The sequence below is a fragment of the Cyprinus carpio genome, chromosome A17 (genome assembly GCF_018340385.1).
Source record: "Cyprinus carpio isolate SPL01 chromosome A17, ASM1834038v1, whole genome shotgun sequence".
Taxonomy (NCBI): domain Eukaryota; kingdom Metazoa; phylum Chordata; class Actinopteri; order Cypriniformes; family Cyprinidae; genus Cyprinus; species Cyprinus carpio.
This window is the reverse complement of record NC_056588.1, coordinates 627,697-646,353: the sequence shown is the minus strand read 5'-3', so window position 1 is coordinate 646,353 and position 18,657 is coordinate 627,697. Positions and strand designations below refer to the sequence as shown.

Here is an 18,657-nt window from a genome sequence, read left to right as displayed (position 1 = left end):
TTTTTTCAATTGTGTGAATAAAATAAATAAATAGAACGCAGAAGCATTAGTGACAGTACACGCGCATTTATACACACATGCATGCAATTCAAAAGAATAAATACAAAATAATGTGATGTCATTCATCAAATATTAAAGTATTTACGAAATATAAATAAACAGCTCTCCCCAAATACAGTCTAATTATTCATTATCCCATCCGTCCTCACACACATTAACTGTTTTGTTTCTTCTACTAATTACTGTGTGAAAATTATTAGTATAATTGACGTCCAAACCAAGATTCCTGATGATTCAATGATCTCCGGTATAAAAGTCCATCTGATATTTAAGAATATTTCGGGAATCTCGTTGTTTACCGTGTGATTGGCTTCAAATCTGAAGAAAAGGCCTCGACAGAAGCCTGAGCCTGAGCACGCGCACGCACACACACACTATAACAGAGCACGGTCGGCTGTGATATAAAAGCAGAGTACACGGAGTGAGAGAGATGAGATTGAGTCAGTGATCTGGAATGGAAGAACTGGTCAGTAGTCAGTCAGACGTTGTTGGCAGACTAGCATTCAAATACATGGTGAGATTCTCCCCATTTCCTGTTTATCTGAATGATCTGTCTGTTATGAGTGTGTTTAATGCAGCTGTGGTGTTCTGTCAGGAGATGTGTAAAGTGGACTCCAGCTCAGACTCAGAATCCGAGTCTAACCCGAGAGGGTCTGACGTCAGCAGCAAGGTATTTCTGATGAAGATCAACCTCAAACATTCAGATGCATTCAAACATAAAGTGCATGATCTCTCGACTCTTGTCCGGCGTCAGGGCTGTGACAGCAGCGCTCCAGAGGCTCCTCAGACTCTCCAGCGCTTCACTGGACAACACCAACAGGTTTGCCTTCATTACAAACTGCGTCTCTAAGTGATCAGTAATCTCTGGAAAGCACATTGTTGGTGTCTGCTGAACTTCTGACGCGTGTTTTCAGAGCCTGGATCCCTATGATGGCAGTTCTGAAGACTCTGGTTCTTCTGCTGAAGGGTCAAAGAAGCAAAGGCTCGGCGGGTTCCGGGCGAAAGGGACGGGCCGCAGATCTGCTCCCGGAGAAGTGAGGGCGAGGTCAGGTGCTGCAGATGTTCAGATGCGGTCATCCAGCGACTCGGAGCAGGAGACACCAGACCAGGGCCTCTGCTCTCCCTGTAAGAGCCTAATGTGTGTAAAAGCGGATCTGTCCGACTCCGGATTCAACACCAGATCCTCCCTGAACTCTCCTGCCGTGCCCTCCGCCAGAGACACCCCATCTCCAGACAGCCCTGCTCTCCATGCAGCGTTCTCCAAGAGGAAGTTCTTCCCGCCGCCAGGAGACGCGGATGATGGGATGCAGAGGAAGCGGCAGTGCATCAGTGATATGGAGGTGGAGAGCGTGGCTTTCTGAGGTCAGGATGAACTGACCGCACATGGACATCAGATTCACCGCACGTGTGGCTTGTGAAGGGTTTTCCTGTTCAGTCGTTTGGAAATAGAGACACTCTAATAAGAGAAAGAGGTTTAAAACCCATTTGAGAAGAGTTCTTCATTCCCGACTACAATAAATCAAGACTAATAAACCTAACCTTAACTCATGATTTCTTGAGTAAAATGCTGATGACTTTCATCTCAGTTTTTTCACAATGACTTTGCCTTTATGCACAGCGAGCGACCGTCTATATAACTGCAGACGGCTGGTGACTAGAGTAATAGATCTATATTTCTGTCAGAAAGCTGATCTAATGAATAATGTCTGTTGAAAACAGGCCTGTTTCTCTTCTCATAAAGATGAGTGCAGTGGATTTATTTTATTTGCATCCAACGAGAGAAGAACATTTGAAGAACTCCTGTTACATGTTGTTAATGTTTGATGTTCATAAATGGTTTTTCATTCGAATGCTGGTTTCATAACCCTTCTCAATATTATAACCCAGTCTGCAGAAGCAAAACTGAGAGTTGAGTGTATGCTGCAATTCTTTAATTAATAGCACACAGCTCATCATGTCTGCTCATCATGGGGTGAAAAAGTCTGCATTTCTCTGGATTGTGTCACAGCAGAGCTTCAGCTGAACCTATAATCACTGTCAGAATCAGATCCGCACTAGATTCTGGAGCTCCTCTGAGGTTCCTGTTGCAGTGCTGGATCAGGACACGAGGTGGCGCTGGAGGAAGCATCTTCACATCTGAGCCAGAACCTGTGCTTGTGTTTTCTTGAATTCAGTTTAACAGAAGGACTCTGACGAAGCTTTTTTCAGACATGGTAGATTTATTATTTGATGTATGATTCTACAGGCTCAAATGAATTAACATGCAGATATAAAACACATCCTAAATGAACTTTATTGGAAACCACCTATCATGCAATACTTGAACCAACTTCCATTTTTCCTTCAAAAACACAATCCCATCTGTTCCATTAAAACATCTGCCTCAGAAACCCCAACACAATCCACCGTCCAACGTGCGTCTGACTCTCTGAACACATGACATGCAAAGCTGTGGTTCACCTACATACACAGTTCACTACAGTAAGAGGAATGATTAGTAAAGCTGAGAGACTGGTTGACCAGCTTCTACTCGGTGCACAGGATGGCCACGCCGCGCTCGTAGAAGTGATGCGGGTCTTCTTTGTTGGCGATGTCGAAGTCGACGGTGAAGATGAGGTCGGAGCGAGTGAAGTTCAGATACACGGGCAGCGTGACCTGCAGACGGAGAGAGAGAGAGAGACACTGTGAATCAGGAAGATAGCAGAAGATCAGAGCAGTGTTCGGTGTTCCTCAGGACTGACCATGTTCCTCTTCTCTGTGTTGATCTGCTTCATCCAGCGCAGCTGCGTCAGCGGCAGCTCAGTGGAGATGGTGTTGGACAGCGAGAGCTTGTTGTTGGTGCAGGTGGCCCCCTGCAGCTTCAGACCTGCGGGCAGACAGACAGACAGACAGACGCTGAGACACAGCAGACACTGACGCGCTCCTCATCTCTCTCTCAGAACACTCTCTCACCCTTGATGCCGAAGCTGCAGGCGTCCAGCGCCGCTCCCTGCGCAGACGTCACATTCACCTCCAGACACAGCTCCTCCAGAGACCAGCTGTTCACCTGAGCCACGTACTGACGCGTGGCCGTGATGTAGGCCTCCGGCACGAACAGACCGCCCAGGTTCACATGGACGTTCTGCAGGAGAACAAGAGCCAGTTAATAGACCTAGAAAGCTGGAGATGAGACCACGCCACCGCTTGTGTTTGAGCCGTTTGCTGGATTCAAGTCAGCTGTTTCTGCAGCACTTTATACAATCCAGAGCAGCTTCACAGTGACGAGGAGGAAAACCACACCCTGCTGACTATTAATCCTGAAAACATTTCATTTCATCTGGCATTTGCATGATCATGGATGGAACTGGATGAAATATTCAGAAAGGAATCAGTCCACAGTCGGAGCTGTGTTGCAGGCTGGAATTAAACCACAGCACGCTGGTTTCGTCGGAGAACTGGCCCCCAAGGTTTTTTCTCCACGTCGGTCACCGATGGAGTTTGGGTTTCTGGACACGGTCGCCTTTGGCTTGCTTAGTTAGGGACGCTCGGGAACCAAGCTCTTTATAGATTAACAAACCTCATCATCATCAGCCTTCACAGAGTTATCAAACTGACCTGATCAGCAGTGAACCGATTTCAACTGAAAGACTGAATTTAGTTTGTTTGCATCACTGAATCAGTATGTTCTTGTTTATCACTGTAAAGCTGCTCTGAAACGATCTGTAGTGTATAAAGCGCTAGAGGAATAAAGGTGACTGACATCAGTAACGAGTTTTCCTGGTAGCGGATGCCAGAGTTTAAATCCTCCATTCAGAGCTTTCCTCTTAAACTGAAACATTTCCAGCCCAGTGGTTTACTTAATCTTCCCAATCTGGCAACCATTCTTGCACACACACTCTCTATGATCTGGAAAATCGGGCAAACATGTTAAGTTGGAGTTATTAAGATATTCTGATAGAAATAACGGTGTAATACAGCCAGACTGTTAGCTGTGACTAAAGCGTGTGTGTGGATGTTCTCGATCTGAGGAGTGTTTCTGAGGAGCGGCACCTTCAGCTCTTTAGCGCCTCCGCTGGCCGCTCCCTGTGAGATCTGCTGCAGCTGCTTGATGCGCTCGCTGAAGTCTGCCACCCACTGGATGACGGTCAGAACCGCGGGGACGGTGTAGCGGCTCCAGCTGCGGGGCAGGATGCCTGCGGAGCACAGCACAGCGCTTCAGTGAACACACAGACACAGGTGATGATCTGAAGGGTCAAAGGTCACTCCACAAACCTTTGACCAGGTCGTTGATGAGCGTGCGCAGGTCGTTGGTCTGCTTCTTCTTGCCCTCGCACACATGCACCACATCGGTGAGATCCTGACGCACGTCCTGCAGCATCCGCGAGCCCATCTTCACCTCGCGCTCGAAGAACCGGAACAGAGGATCCTGGGAAGAAAATTTAAACCATTAGAAAATGAACTGTAACTGTTTCTCAAAGTCTGTGAAGCACGAAGGAACTGATGCAGTACAAGCCTTGAATCTGGATGAAACATCTGAAGGAGTACCTTGATGTTCTCCACGGTGCGCTTGAGCGGGTTCACAGACTCCGGGATCAGCTGCAGCCAGTTGCGAGCCGTGGTGTGAAGCGTCCTCATCCAGGCCGGCTGCGCGTCAGACGAGGACGTGCTGCGCTGCTTCTTCTCCGTCTCGTACGCCAGATCGTCCTCATCCTCCAACATCTGCATTTTCAGCAGCTTCCCCATCATGTCAATGCCTGAGCGGGAGGAAGGAGCAGCCACGGGAGCAGGAAGTGAGGTACGGGAGGGAGACGCCCACAGGAAGTGAAGGAGGGAGATCAAATTAACAGCTGGACAAAACTTGAGTGTTCAGGCACTGTGTTAATAAGGAGGTTCAAAAAGAGTTACTGGAAGGCTTGCCACGGTCTGATCCGGCTAACACTGCAAATCAGGAGAACATTCTGAATGAAGCCGCACAGAATGGACTTGAGTTACGTGCAGTCGCCGGACGAAGAGTTTCAGTGGTGGACAATTTAATCTGATGCCACTTTATTTTTTACGTTTCATTTATAGTTAAAATATCCAATTCAAATCAAACCACCAGGTGACCCCAGAGCCCCACCCTGGCGTTCAGTGGACTGAAGTGAAGCGGTGCACCGTGGCAAGCCCAGCGTCTGTGGTTCACCAGAGCTTCACTGAGGATGACATGCGTTTGAGCAGGAATGAACTGAACTGAACTGTGAGGAGAAAACAGCATCAGAAAGCGAGAAACATGACTCAGGGCCGGTGACATGACGGCAGTGAAATACAGCTACTGGAGGCTGAGGAGACAGAAGGACACCCGCTCCGCTGCGTACAGCGCTAATGAGTCTAGCGTACGCAGCCAAGGAGGTGTGTTCTGCCCGAAACTCAGAGATTCAGAGAACCGAAGGATGAAAGCCTGTGGAAAATGACAATGACCTCGAGACAGACAGAGAGAGAGAGAGAGATGCAGACGGGCAGGGTCAGAGTTCAGGAGTAAACACCGTCCTCATGACAGTCCCGCAGACGCTCGTACCCTGAGTAGTGAGCAGGACCTTCTCCGCGTTGCTCGGCAAACCCAGCCACGACGGAGTCTGAGTGTCCGGCAGCATCTCCACCCAGTGAATGAACTCCTCACGCCTGCGCCACACACACAGACACGTCTTACAAACACTGCCTTATAACCTGCTTCATCCAGAACACCGCGCTTCAGCTTCACAGTAAAAACAGAGTTAATGGATCAAAATTCACCAATTATGAAATTATTTTTCCAGCTGTAAGTCATGAGAGCGAATCACATGCAGGGTGACTCTGTGTAGACTTCTGTTTGAACTCCATTCACAATAACAGTGGATCTTTCTTGCTTGTGAAATTTTGCTAATGTAAGCATTTTAGTTGCTCTAGCTTTAACTTCTTTATTTCAGCTCTGTCTGTGAAGCTGAGCATGACACCAACAGAACACAGAAATAGGATTAAACTGAAAGGGTGGCTCTGACCGGATCCCGTCGGGCATCTTGATGTCCTTGTGTCCGTCCACTTTGAGCGCCAGCTTGAACTCGCTGTCGAAGCTGCTGGTGGTGAAGAGACGCTCCAGGAAGGTGTTGAGCAGCCGCTGGTCGAACTCGTTGTCGATGCGGCCTCCGTAGATGGACTGAGCCATCAGGGTCCTCAGCGCCGCCCACGGGATCTTATCCGGAGAGATGTTTTGCCGGCCCTGCGGAGAACCAGACGCTCAGAGCCTCACACACACACACATAGAAGAACAGACCTGAGATGAGGAACAGACTCGAACCTTCGCTGTATCGTCCAGCCAGGTGTCCACCGTGTCGCAGGCCGAGCGCAGATCCGACTCTCCGAACTCGTACTTCTTGGACCAGCCGAGCGGAGCGTAACGCAGGCGCTCCTGGATGACGGCGTGGAACCAGGCCAGCAGGAAGTACAAGCGAGCTCTTTCGTTTGGAGACTGAGAGAGAACACAGAGTGAGCGATGAACAAACAGAGATTCTTTCAGTAAAAATGCTGCTGATTCAGATTCATCTGAAGACAGTGAATCAACGGCGAAGCTCACAGATAACAGGAAACACGTGAAAGTATATCATTATATTCTCAGGACGCATCACAAAATGCATTTGTATCAAAGTGATTTCTGAAATATAACGGTCCTTATGACAATTTCCCATCACAAATGTGCTACGTTTCGCAGGTCACACAATCTGACGCTGCTCGCTCACCTTACACATGCGCGCCACAGGAATACTGCTGAACGTGCGCAGCATATTAGCCTTCATCCCCGGAGGAGGCTCGAACACAAAGATGCGTCCGGCACGCAGCAGGTTCACAGGGACCTGAGGGAGATACGGTCAACATCAGACACGCATTCACTACAGCACACAGTGAGCACAGGAAGTGATGCGTGACCTTGGGGTTGATCTCCATGGTGAGGAAGAGCCGGAAGCTGGCGTGCGGCTGCATGGAGTGAAGCTTCTTCTCCAGCTGCATCAGCCAACCGGGAGCCAGATGAACATTCTCCAGCATCACCCACCTGACACACAAACACACGACAGGTCACGTGACCAGCAGACCCGACCAATCAGGAGTGTGAAGGGTCAGCTGATCTCCTCTCACCTGCCGGACTTCACCGCTGTGTTGATGTCTCTGTCGGCTTTATTGAAGCCTTCAGCAGAACCTGAAGATGGACCACATGTGTGTTACTTCACTAAACCAGAGAGACACTAGAGCACTGAGCAGCAGATTCTCTCTCTCTGGTGCCTTTTACTAAGAACCTAATAAATACAACCAACCAACAATCTCCAACTTAAAACACAAACAATACAACTGATTCAGCTTAAGCCAGATTTTTATAACATATATTGAATTTTTTCACTTTTTTGAGTTTTTCTTGACCGTCTAGATGGTTGTGGACAGTGCTGGGGAAAGTCACGGTAAAGATTAATAAATTATGATACTGTTACTCCATGACAAAAGTAACTAATGGCGTTACTTAGTTACTTTTTATGGAAAGTAATTAGTGCTGGGCAACGATTTATCGCATCCAAAATAAACGTTTTTGTTTACATAGTATATGTGTGTGTCCTGTGTGTATTTATTTATATATAAATATACAAACATACATGTATACACTTAAGAAATATATAGTGTTAATATATATATATATATATATATATATATATATATATATATATATATATATATATATATATATATATATATACATATATATATATATATATATATATATATATATATATATATATATATATATATATATATATATATATATATATAATATATATATATATATATATATATATATATATATATATATATATATATATATATATATATATATATATATATATATATATATATATATATATATATATATACACACACCCAATATACAAACATACATGTATACACTTAAGAAATATATAGTGTGTTTATATATATATATATATATATACACACACATTATGCAAACAAAAAAATTTTTTTATGCCATTAATCGTTGCCCAGCACTAAAAGTAATGCATAACATTACGTATGCATTATTTTTTTTTGTCGCCTGGGCTGTGCTTAGTTATTAGTTTCTTAATAAACAGTTCAAAAGTAATTTTTTGGCAACTGTAAAGGCCCTTTTACACCAAAAGTGAAATGAATAATCCTCAGGCTAAAGAGCCTCTTCCTTCACACAGGGTCAGGGAATAAATAGGAATCTTATTTGAAAAAGTAACTCTAAATTTGAAAGTAATGCATTGCTTTGCTAGTTAACTGAAAAAGTAATTTCCCAACAAGACTTGTGTACGTACCAATAGAAATGGAGGTGATGTGTTTGTTCTGCTCAGCTGCGAGATCCCGCACCAAACCGCTGGCATCATATCCAGGCACGGAGCACATCAGCACCGGCGTCCCCGGCTTCACCTGCACACAGACACACACACAAACTAATACAGCACCTGCAGCATCACAGCACCAGCACACCACACACACGCGTCCTCACCTCACTGTCCACGATGTTGGCCAGGTCCAGCGGCTGTTCGATGATGGCCATGAAGGTTTCTCCCATGACTTTAGACACAAAGATGTGTGTCATGGCCAGCAGACGGTCAGGTCTGAACGCCTGGATTAGCAGCAGCTGGTGGACGGCCTGACCGATCGGAGCTGAGGACAAACATCAACAAACACAAGTCAGTCCTGCCGCCTCTCACTGGCAGCTGCGTGCGGAAATGCGTCGGACTCACTGGACGTCTTCTCTTCGGTCCACAGGTACGGCACGGACAGCTCCGGCGAGTTGCTCTCGATCCACATGAAGAATTGCTGGAGGACAGAAAGGCATTGTACATTCAGACGCTCTGCGGTGAAGAACAGGTGCGTACAGGACAGACAGACAGAGAGACGCTCACCTCGTCCGCCTGCACTTTGTCCACCAGCTCTTTAAACGCAGGCAGGCGGCTGAGGCGCACCATGGCCTCGGACTGCTCGCTGCTCAAACCCTTCACCTTCGGCACCATAGTCCCACTCAGCACGATCTCTTTCCCACGCAGGAAGTGCTGGAACTCTGCGTCGAATGACGGCTCGCTGGGAAACACGAGAGAAAACATCAAGAGTCTGAGCTCAAACATTCACTAGCTTGTGTGTGTCTGTACAGCGTCTCACTCGCCGTTCAAGTGTAGATTCACTCCCGTATAGAAGAAAGTGCGTTTGTGAAATCTGAAAGCTTTGTACCTGGTCATGCCCTTCAGGTTGATTCGTGAGAGCAGCATAGCAAACGTGATGTGATCCTGATGCAGCATTCCTCGAGCCACTCGGTTAAATGCCACCTAAACAGAAAAAACACCACAGCTTACTAAATATTTCCTGAACAATGGCCTTTCATTATTATTACTTACTTATAAGGCCCTTAATGCTTTAACTAGTCTTCTACCACGCTACAATCCATCACGCTCCCTAAGGTCACAAAACTGCATTTGGCTCCCAAACTCTGGAATAGCCTTCCTGATAATGTTCGGGGTTCAGACACACTTCCTCTGTTTAAATCTAGATTAAAAACACATCTCTTTGGCCAAGCATTCAAAAAATGCATCTCATAATTTTGGACTGCAGTTATATCTGATCAAATGTGCATTATTATTCTTTAGCTTGGGTTAAACTAATTAATTTTACTTGGCTGGAACAGCAGCTACGCTAATTATGTCTCTATTTGTTTCTCTGTTTCTGCTGGATTTACATCCCGTGGTAACTAAGATTTACACAAGCTCCAGTCTGGATCCAGAACACCTGAGAAGAGATGATGCCAGCCCCTCAGAAGACCTCAGATGATGCTAACCCAGAGACAACATACAGAACTAACACATTCTGCTATAAGTTTGATTGCAACATTGCTGTTAATAGTGTTAATCGTCTGTTCGTTTACGTCTTTTATTTTTCTGAACATTTACTTGTACAGTTCAACAGCAAACCTACTAGCAAATAGTCAGGTGGACTGTCTCTACATTTAATGATTGCAGGTTAGAATAAAATTAGTTTTTTTGTATTTCCCTGTGGGTTTTTATTAAGAGAAAAAATGTATCTGTTTTTGTGTGAGAGACGAGACTCTGAACGTGTGTTTGGTGTGAAAGGCCTTCAGTGCTCACCTGGAACAGGTCTTTGGTGATGAGAGACAGGCGCTGTGTGTGGTCGCTCACGCTCTTCAGGTTGGAGTTCTCGTATAACACAGTGTGGTAGATATCCAGGAAGAACTGCAGCGAGTACTGATACAGGAAGTGCATCTGTGAAAGAGACAGATCCAGCATGAGCCAGAGTTCACACACACACACACACACACAGAGAGAGAGACCCACACACACACACACACACACACACACACACACACACACACTCACTAATGCTCACTCACAGATTGTCTAGGGGTGGGCGATGTGGCCAAATATACAGATATACCCTAAACAAGTTCTCTTTCCTTGCTGATTGAGTTTCAGTGGCTTAAAATAACTTTAGACCGCAATGCTTAAAAACACGTGCAGACGATAAGTTTTTGTGACCAGTGTGTAACCGAATTAGAGACAATAGTCCAAAATCTTTGATGGCTGAGAACTTTCAGCCAGTTAATTGTGTCTGCCGGTATATCGCCCACCCCTAACAGACCCACCCACACACACACACACAGAGAGAGAACCCCACACACACACACACACACACACACACACAGAGAGAGAACCCCACACACACACACACACACACACAGAGAGAGAACCCCCCACACACACACACACACGTGACCTGGTTCAGAGCCTCCATGGTGAAGTAGATGCTGCTGCAGGCCGAGGACAGAGACAGATACTGCTGAGACACCGTCTCCACTTCCTGCATGACGATGTCCGTTTCCTCCACTTTCCTGGTCACCTCCGCCGCCTCCTTCTTCAGGTTCTCCAGGGTGGTGATGATGGTGTCGTCGTCCAGGATGCGACCCTTGACCTCGTTCAGGGCCTGCAGCAGTGATTTCTCCAGCTGACGCAGACGCAGCTGGAACTCACCTGCGCAGATTCAACAGAACCACGTTTACACACCAGCACTATTACAGAGCCGACAGCACTTCCTGTGACGCTCGCCATCACTCACCCTGCAGCTTCAGCAGGTCCGATCGCTTCTCATCCACGTCCGGACGCTCGGCCTTCAGGACCTCGTTGAGACACTGGCTCTGCAGGCTGCTGCGGGTCACGGTGAAGTTCACCAAGGTCACACGCGAGCACAGGTCAGGAGGGAACTCCACCTGCAAACACACGACACAATTCAGCCGTTACCGCCTGTGTTGTGCTGCATAACTAATTTTTATGATTTCTGTCATTACGCTTTATCTGATAGCTCACAGACAGTGTAAAGCACTTACCGTGGGGTCTCGTGTGGAGAGGAAGATGACGAAGGAAGGCGACAGATCGATGTCCTGATCTCCGAGCGTGATGAGCACTCGGCCGCCGGTCCTGCGCACCTCTCGGTTCAGCACCGGGTTCAGGATGGGGTCGTAGCTCTCCACGTCCTGACAGAGAATCACAGAGCAAACACTGACAGATGAAGACGAGCCGGACGGTTTCTACGGTAATAATCAGACGTTGGATGGCCTCGTACCTGCACCAGCAGAGGGTTTCCGAATCTCAGAGCGCTCTCCAAATTCTTCCTGAAGGCATCGTCCAAAAAGCTGGTGCGGGTGATCTTTTTGTCTTTATATTCGTTCATGATGAACTCCGTGGCCTGACCTGATGGGTCGATGATGAGCGGATACCTGCAGAACACGACACACGTGTGAAAATCAGCAAGAGTCCTTCAGTGACGCACCCGTCTCGTCTCTCACCGGTCGAAGCGCTTCAGCATGATGGCGTTCTCGGTGCACAGGTCATCAGCGGGCAGTGAGTTGGCCTGCCAGCGCAGCCTCTCGTCTGCATTGGACAGATACTCCGTCCTGGCGATGTCCGTGCGGAACTGGACGGGAGAAAGCACAGGTTTCAGTCGTACAGCAGGGATCTGAAGCGCTCAGTGCTGCATCATGGCATTGTTCTGTGACGTTCTCTGTACCTGAACGTTGGCCTGCTGGAGGTGATGGGACCAGGTGGTGAAGAGGTTCTGTCTCATCTGCTGGTCAAAGTAACCAGCGTAAGCGATGAAGGCGGCGGAGAGCAGACAGTCTCCAGCGATGGTGGACATCTGGTTCTTGAAGGTCTCGCTGGTCTTTTCCCATCGGTCCCTCTCAGCAGATAAACTCTTCAGCAGAGCTGTGCTGCGGTTCACCTGCACAGAGATTACAAGACTAGTCAAGCTTAAACTGCTGTTCAGAGAAAACTACAACTAGCCAGAAGACGGGTTTCTCTCAGGAACCTTTAATGGCTTTTAAGAGCAGAGTAAATAAGCTCTGTGAACCTGTTTCACGATGTTTTCATGCTGTATTCAAACGAGGAACAACTGAAATGCATTGTTTGTTGGCTTGATTTTTGAACACCATGCCAGCTTCTTTTAAAGTTATTAAAAAGACACTTATCAAATTACATTTGGATTAACTTGATTTAAAACCTTTTCAATGGCATCAACAGAGTAAAACAACTCCCTCTAAGGCTCATTTCACTGGGTGCTGTGGTCGTACCTTGGCCTCGACGGCAGCCAGATCAGCTTTGATGGCCTGCGCTTCCGAGATGAGCACGGCGTACTCCTCCTTGTAGCGTGCGATGCTGGCCTCCAGATCCCGGATCATCTGCTCCACCTCCTCGGCCTTCGTCTTGTTGTCTTTAGCGTCGTCCTCCAGCTTCTGCAGCTCGTTCCTCAGGGGCTCGACCCGCTTCAGCATGTCTGCGTAATTCAGCTGAACACAGAGCCAGAGATCAGCGCCGGAGTCACGCGCTCGCACACAGCTCCAGCGGTCAGTGTCCTACCTGAGCAATGGCCCACTTGACCATCGGCCCGCAGGCCAGCGACGCCCGGTTCACCTGCTCGTAGTTGTAGCTGGGGTTGGACATGTAGTTCTTCTTCATCTTCTCACGGATGGAGTCGCTGGGACGCAGGAAGAGTGTGTTAGAATGAAGCCGACGGTGATTTCATCATGATACAGAATGAGGATGAACTTGACTAAAACATCTACACACTCCTGTTTTACACACACCTGGTTACACACACCTATACCTTCACACGTGATCTCAGGGATTTACTAAAAAATTTTCAGCCAAACCCCTCTGAGCTAAAAGATTTTCTTCTAGTCCCCTTGAGACCTGAAGTTAATATGTTAGTTAGGGCTGTTGACTTAACGTGTTAATTAGGTGTAATTACAGAAAAATAACCTATTATTTACGCATTTAACCCCAGACCTGATGCAGTGTCTGATCAATAAATGCAGGACGACTGATCAATGAAGTTCAATAAACAAAATGTTAAATTTTAAAAACAGTCAGTATTGTAAATTTTGCTCATTTCACAAATGAAAAGTTCCAATCAAAGTCACAGCAGAACTGTTGAGCGCTTCTGATCAACACACAGCAGTGATTCATTTCTGAATGAATCCAAGGTTGAGCGAATCGAGTGAGTCAATGATTCAGTGACTCGTTCATAAAGGCAGTCACTTGCTTTGTTTCTAAATGAATCAGCTGTTTGAATGAATGATTCAATGACTCATTTTTCAAGACTTTCTGCCACCTACTGGAGTTTTTAGCTTCTTATTTAAAATATAATTTAATTTTTTTAATCATTTAAAAAAAAATGTAAATTTTTTTTCAATATGGAATCAAAACATTTCTTAAGCTACTTTGGAATAATGTCTATCGTAATGTCTTGTATTTTCTTAACAGAATGACTAATCTTTTGGGGGTAATTTATCAGCATAAATTGATGTGTGATTATTCAGCACATCATGTAATTAATAAGATTAAACTTTTTAAATTGCTTGACAGCCCTACTTTCAGTAACTAAAGTCATCTGCATGTTCACAGTCAGCTAATGGTCACATGACATGCAGCTGATCAGAATACCTAACCTATTTTTAGTGTTTTATTTGAAAGGTTTATTTATTTATTCTAACATTACATTTACAATTTTATTATCAGCTCTTCATCGACTCATGAACCCCGGTTTGGGAATCCATGCGGTGACAGAGTCCGTCTCATACCTGAGAGGAAGGTGTATGAAGGGTGATAATACCTCATGTCCTCAGAGACAAAGTTGACTATGCTGGAGATGAAATTGTCTCTGATAATAACTTGTCTGATCTTTTTCCAGTCACTAGTTTCCTCCCCCAGCAGGAGGCAGATCGACTCTAGAGCCAGTTTAACGGCTGCCGGAGGGTTGGCCATAGCGCGAACCTCAACCAGATGCTGCTTCTTAATCGAGCTGACCGCTAGAGAGGGAATGGAGGTGTGGGGTTTAGGACCATGAGGACACATGGGTTCACGCGGGGGAGCGGAGCGGCCGCGGCGCAGGAAAGAGGAACCGTGTCACGTGACGAGCCAATCAGAGATCCAGCCCATTCGGGGCCAGTGCTTCATTTGATCTAAAGTTTGTGTCTCACGCAGAGACGCGGAGCACGGGGGTCCTCTTCACACACTACACCGCCGCTCCACACCCCGCAGTCAGTCACCTGATCTCATCAGCAGAAAAGTTCACAATAGTGGGGATGAAGTTCTCCCGCATTATGATGGAGCGAATCTGCTTCCAGTCGGTGGTGCTCTCGCCCAGCAGCAGACAGATGGACTCCAGAGCCAGCTTGACTGCCGCCGGCGGGTTGGCCATCGATCGCACCTCCACTAAGTGCTGCTTCTTAATCGATTTAACAGCTAAACAAGCCACAAGCCGTGAGCAGAGGAAAGAGTGAAGACAGGAAGAGGTTAGCGCAGGGAAAAGACCACCGAGCACCGCTGCAAACACACTCAAGACAGAGCTGAAAGCAGGAAGAAGGGAAGGAAATATCCACTGATGTCTCCGGCGACTGACACGGTCACAGTTAAAGTACTGCCGGTCACTAGGGGGCGCTTCCTGTTTTAGAGCAGGTGTATAAACAACCGTTTTGATTATTAGCCAAATGTTTCTCTAACATGGAGTGTAAACTCTGGGTTCATACACACCTCGCCTGGGCTCTTAAACCAGTGAATATTTCCTTACTGTACCACAATTGACAGGAAAAATGATTTTAAACTGATATTGTATTTAAAGAGAGCAGATTCTCTCAACATGTGAATCTGGACCAACAGCAGCACCAGCAGTGGAAGCTCAGAGGAGAGCGGAGCGAAGCGTACCGTTCTGAGCCTCGATGACGGCCGGCTCCACCTGGTCCAAATCCTGCTTCACACTCAGCTGCTTGTCTTTAATCACTTCCTGCTGCTTGTAAACCGCTTCCTGTATCTCCTGACTCATGACCTGTTAAGCCAAACAACACCCGTCAGGTTATTAACGAGAGCAGCAGAAGAGCACTGAAGCGCTGCGCTGAACGATGACTCTTGCCTTCTTCTTCTCGGCCTCCTGCTGGTCTTTCACCATCTTCTTCAGCTTGTCGTTGGCAGCAGCGTTCTTGACCTCCAGCTCCTGACTCTTGATCCGCAGGTCGCGCCGCAGCTCCTCCACCTGTGACGTCACACGGTTAATAACGCTGAACGAGCTCATGCACCTGCACGCGTGATGTCGTGTGAAGCACGCACCTGATCGACGGTCTCTTTGATCTTGCGCAGACCCACGTTCAGATGCATCTGCTGCTCCTCCAGCTCGCTGCGCTTCTCGTTGAACAGGTTGGCGTAGTGGTTGATGAAGTCCAGGTAGTGGCGCGGAGTGATGGCCATAGTGTGTCCGCCGCGCTTCGCCAGACGGTTGTTAGCCTAACACACACACAGAGAAATAAAGCATCACAGCATGCACTGAAAGCAGTATGCACCTCATCAGACGGTGAGCGAGGCGCTCTCTGACCTGGTGCAGCGTCTGATGCACGAACACGCAGCCGTTGACGATGGCCTCGCGGTGTGTGGGGGGCTGCGGCAGCTTGTCATACACGGTGGGCATGTAGTCCGGCACTTTGTAGTTGGGTTTCTCCAGGTCCATCTTGCTGGTGAACTCTTTACCCACCTGATAGAGCGCTTCAGTGGACCAATCGCCAAACCAGTTGAGCACACACCTGAGGAGAAACACCATCAGTCCAGCCGGAGCAAACACGTGACACCCATCCACCACACAATCCCACACTTGCTAAACAACCGCTTCCATCCCATGTGTTCAAAACAACAAAACCACTTCCTGGGAAACTGATGCAAGGAATAAACATTAAAAATTAAACTTGCTGCAACCAGGAAACCTGTGGCTCTTTTTTCCTACATAATAAATGACGTGTGCCAAACAAAACACAACAAAAAACGCTGCTGTGTTATTCGCTCGGACACCTGATGTCTGGAACGCAGTTGTGTGAGGTGATTGTTTTCCCAAATCATTTTCATGACAGACTTTGACTCAGACATTTCAGAATGATTAAAGCATCATGAGATGGTGTGTGATGAGATTAATCCAGTCACATGATCTGCTGAGGCAAACCCACATGGATTTTTTGACGTACACTGAGGAATTTTATTCAGTAAATGGGTTTCCATCATGTTTCCTTTATATAAGATAAATCTGAATCAACTGAGCGCATAAGCTTTTTTTAATGCACATTTTTACATTTCATGCACATCATGGCATTTCCTTCCAGTGTTTTTTTTAATGCAATAATACAAAATTGGCATAAAAGTAGGTGAATGGAAACATACACTGACAGTTGTTTATTTTAGCAGACGTGTTCTGCATTCCTGTAGACTTAGCAATATGGATTTGAATACCAGGGAGGTATGAACTGATCAAATATGGATAAAGCAAGTGCCAAATACACAAACGCACCTGTTGAAGAGGGCAGGTGAGGTGGCCGCTCTGTCCTTCAGCCCCTCCGATGACGGGTTCATGGTGAACACCACGTGCAGGTTCCTGATCACCTGACTGGTGAACCATTTGTAGAGCTCCTCATGGGTGTCCAGCATCAAGCCCTCCTTCTGCGCTCCTTCCTTGCACTGCGTCATCAGGGTGGCGTATTCGTCGCCCTCGAACAGGCCGGGCACCTGCAACAGCACAGAGCGGTCAGAACACATGACGAGACGGAGAGCGAGAGAGGGTCTTCATCACAGGTCGCACCTCTCCGTTGGCCAGCAGCGTGTTCATGCGCTCCAGGAAGCCAGAGTCCAGCACGTTCGACTCATCCATGATGAAGGCGATCTTCTCGTTCTTGCAGCCGGAGCGACGGAGCACTGTCCGCAGGTCTTCGTCAAAGTCCTCGCCGGTGTATTTCCTGTGGACCTGTGAGGATACGATGGGTTACAAAAGCCTCAAACAAACAAAACTCGACAGACAATCAAATGTTTGCTTGCGCTAACCTTGATCTGATAGACGCTCAGTCCGTTCATCCAGGCCACGAAGCGGGAGAGCGTGGTCTTTCCAGCGCCGCTGACGCCGATCAGGAGCAGGTGACCCTGCGGCTGACGGAAGATTCTGGAGGGAGAACATCAGCATGACGTCACTGAAGCGTCAGCGGGGTGAAATAACAAACAGCTGTGTTTCTGTGTTTCTCTGCACCTGTCGATCCTCAGCACGTGATCCAGAACCTCATTGAAGAGCACCAGAGGAACGTCCAGCTCCTCCTCGTAGAACACCTTCAGTCTGGCCTTCACATAGTCACGCAGCTCCTCCTGCTCCACGGGAACATAGTCCTGCAGGAGAAGAGCAGAAGCGGTCAGTCGTCTCTGAGTCTGCAGTGACGTCCAGAAGAGTTCGGCTCGGTCACTCACCTTGGAGAGCCAGTTGCTGTACAGGATGGGTCTGTTAAGGGCTTTGTCTCGGTCGATGTTGGGAAAGTGTTTGAGGGCGACCGTGTTGATGTTCTCATCCGTCCAGCGTCTCTCCTCATCCTCCACCAATCTGCAGGAGAATCAGTTCAGTCCGTGTGCAATGTCACAAGAATGAACACATACTTCTAAGTTTGGTGCACATTTTGATACGCTTTGAAATGTAACACTGTTAGAAGAAAATGCAACATTGTTCCAAAACAGGAAGCAAAACTGTAACAGTGATCTACAGGTCTGAAAAGAGCCTTAAACTCACCGGTCCTGGAAGAGTCGCAGCGCTTCGTGAGCCCAGATGCGAATCAGACCCTCCACAGGCAGCGTCTCCAGCGGCCGCAGCGCCTCAAAGATGCCTCGGACCCAGCGGGTCATCTCTCTCGGAGAGTAGATGTAGTGCGGCTGCGTGTCCTGAGTGAACCGCTCCTGCTCAAACACAAAGCAGTCAAGATAAACATTTCATCATCTCAGGAGACAAACCCTTGAGCGTTCAGCGGTTAAACTGCAAACCTGAGACATGGTGTAGAACTCGACCATGGCAGCCGTGAGCGGCTCAGCAAAGGTCCGCAGCGACGGGATGAGTCTGAGCATGGCTCTGTTGAAGGTGCCGTAGATCTGTGTGAGTGAGGCGGGGCCGGGATAGTCCACATACACCACCGGCACGTGACGCAAAAACCTGTAAACGGTCACACGAGTTAGGACAGGACATCAC

The 18,657-nt window shown here is 47.4% G+C and overlaps 2 protein-coding genes across 4 annotated transcripts in view; one reads left to right on the top strand and one right to left on the bottom strand.

The window, feature by feature from the left end:
- The first annotated feature begins 333 nt into the window (after positions 1-333).
- Positions 334-1,627, top strand: LOC109093242 (lisH domain-containing protein C1711.05-like). 2 transcript variants are annotated; one of them, XM_042773428.1, is made up of 4 exons: positions 334-574; positions 659-730; positions 815-880; positions 975-1,627. In XM_042773428.1, exons 1-4 carry the CDS (start codon positions 515-517, stop codon positions 1,419-1,421), a joined length of 645 nt encoding a protein of 214 aa, XP_042629362.1. In that variant the 5' UTR covers positions 334-514; the 3' UTR covers positions 1,422-1,627. The 2 variants fall into 2 exon arrangements, with proteins under 2 accessions (XP_042629362.1, XP_018962511.1); XM_019106966.2 differs by having other exon boundaries at positions 338-574; positions 656-730.
- A 632-nt stretch (positions 1,628-2,259) lies between these two features.
- Positions 2,260-18,657, bottom strand: part of dync1h1 (dynein, cytoplasmic 1, heavy chain 1) — a 38,115-nt gene continuing 21,717 nt past the window's right edge. Inside the window, exons 41-78 of one of the 2 annotated variants that reach the window (XM_042773425.1) lie at positions 18,456-18,621; positions 18,208-18,371; positions 17,895-18,024; positions 17,683-17,816; positions 17,484-17,598; positions 17,245-17,406; positions 16,957-17,171; positions 16,000-16,204; positions 15,738-15,911; positions 15,544-15,663; positions 15,339-15,459; positions 14,684-14,879; positions 12,993-13,110; positions 12,707-12,922; positions 12,145-12,357; positions 11,924-12,051; positions 11,701-11,854; positions 11,465-11,611; positions 11,197-11,347; positions 10,858-11,111; positions 10,212-10,346; positions 9,304-9,398; positions 8,982-9,156; positions 8,820-8,895; positions 8,579-8,739; positions 8,388-8,499; positions 7,183-7,243; positions 6,976-7,099; positions 6,789-6,902; positions 6,350-6,520; positions 6,054-6,271; positions 5,594-5,697; positions 4,585-4,793; positions 4,312-4,465; positions 4,090-4,232; positions 3,013-3,181; positions 2,802-2,926; positions 2,260-2,715 (exon numbers count right to left, since the gene is read on the bottom strand). In XM_042773425.1, coding sequence (XP_042629359.1) covers positions 2,587-2,715; positions 2,802-2,926; positions 3,013-3,181; positions 4,090-4,232; positions 4,312-4,465; positions 4,585-4,793; positions 5,594-5,697; positions 6,054-6,271; positions 6,350-6,520; positions 6,789-6,902; positions 6,976-7,099; positions 7,183-7,243; positions 8,388-8,499; positions 8,579-8,739; positions 8,820-8,895; positions 8,982-9,156; positions 9,304-9,398; positions 10,212-10,346; positions 10,858-11,111; positions 11,197-11,347; positions 11,465-11,611; positions 11,701-11,854; positions 11,924-12,051; positions 12,145-12,357; positions 12,707-12,922; positions 12,993-13,110; positions 14,684-14,879; positions 15,339-15,459; positions 15,544-15,663; positions 15,738-15,911; positions 16,000-16,204; positions 16,957-17,171; positions 17,245-17,406; positions 17,484-17,598; positions 17,683-17,816; positions 17,895-18,024; positions 18,208-18,371; positions 18,456-18,621 — 5,758 coding nt within the window. In that variant the 3' untranslated portion in view covers positions 2,260-2,586. Of the gene's footprint in view, positions 2,716-2,801; positions 2,927-3,012; positions 3,182-4,089; positions 4,233-4,311; positions 4,466-4,584; positions 4,794-5,593; positions 5,698-6,053; positions 6,272-6,349; positions 6,521-6,788; positions 6,903-6,975; positions 7,100-7,182; positions 7,244-8,387; positions 8,500-8,578; positions 8,740-8,819; positions 8,896-8,981; positions 9,157-9,303; positions 9,399-10,211; positions 10,347-10,857; positions 11,112-11,196; positions 11,348-11,464; positions 11,612-11,700; positions 11,855-11,923; positions 12,052-12,144; positions 12,358-12,706; positions 12,923-12,992; positions 13,111-14,247; positions 14,444-14,683; positions 14,880-15,338; positions 15,460-15,543; positions 15,664-15,737; positions 15,912-15,999; positions 16,205-16,956; positions 17,172-17,244; positions 17,407-17,483; positions 17,599-17,682; positions 17,817-17,894; positions 18,025-18,207; positions 18,372-18,455; positions 18,622-18,657 lie in introns of both variants that reach the window. The other variant, XM_042773426.1, reaches the window with a different exon arrangement.

Coding starts and splice junctions, on each gene's coding strand:
- LOC109093242 (XM_019106966.2), top strand. CDS start 515: ATGGAAGAACTGGTCAGTAGTCAGTCAGACGTTGTTGGCAGACTAGCA. Junction 575..655: donor GACTAGCATTCAAATACATG/GTGAGATTCTCC, acceptor GTGTTCTGTCAG/GAGATGTGTAAAGTGGACTC. Junction 731..814: donor GGTCTGACGTCAGCAGCAAG/GTATTTCTGATG, acceptor GTCCGGCGTCAG/GGCTGTGACAGCAGCGCTCC.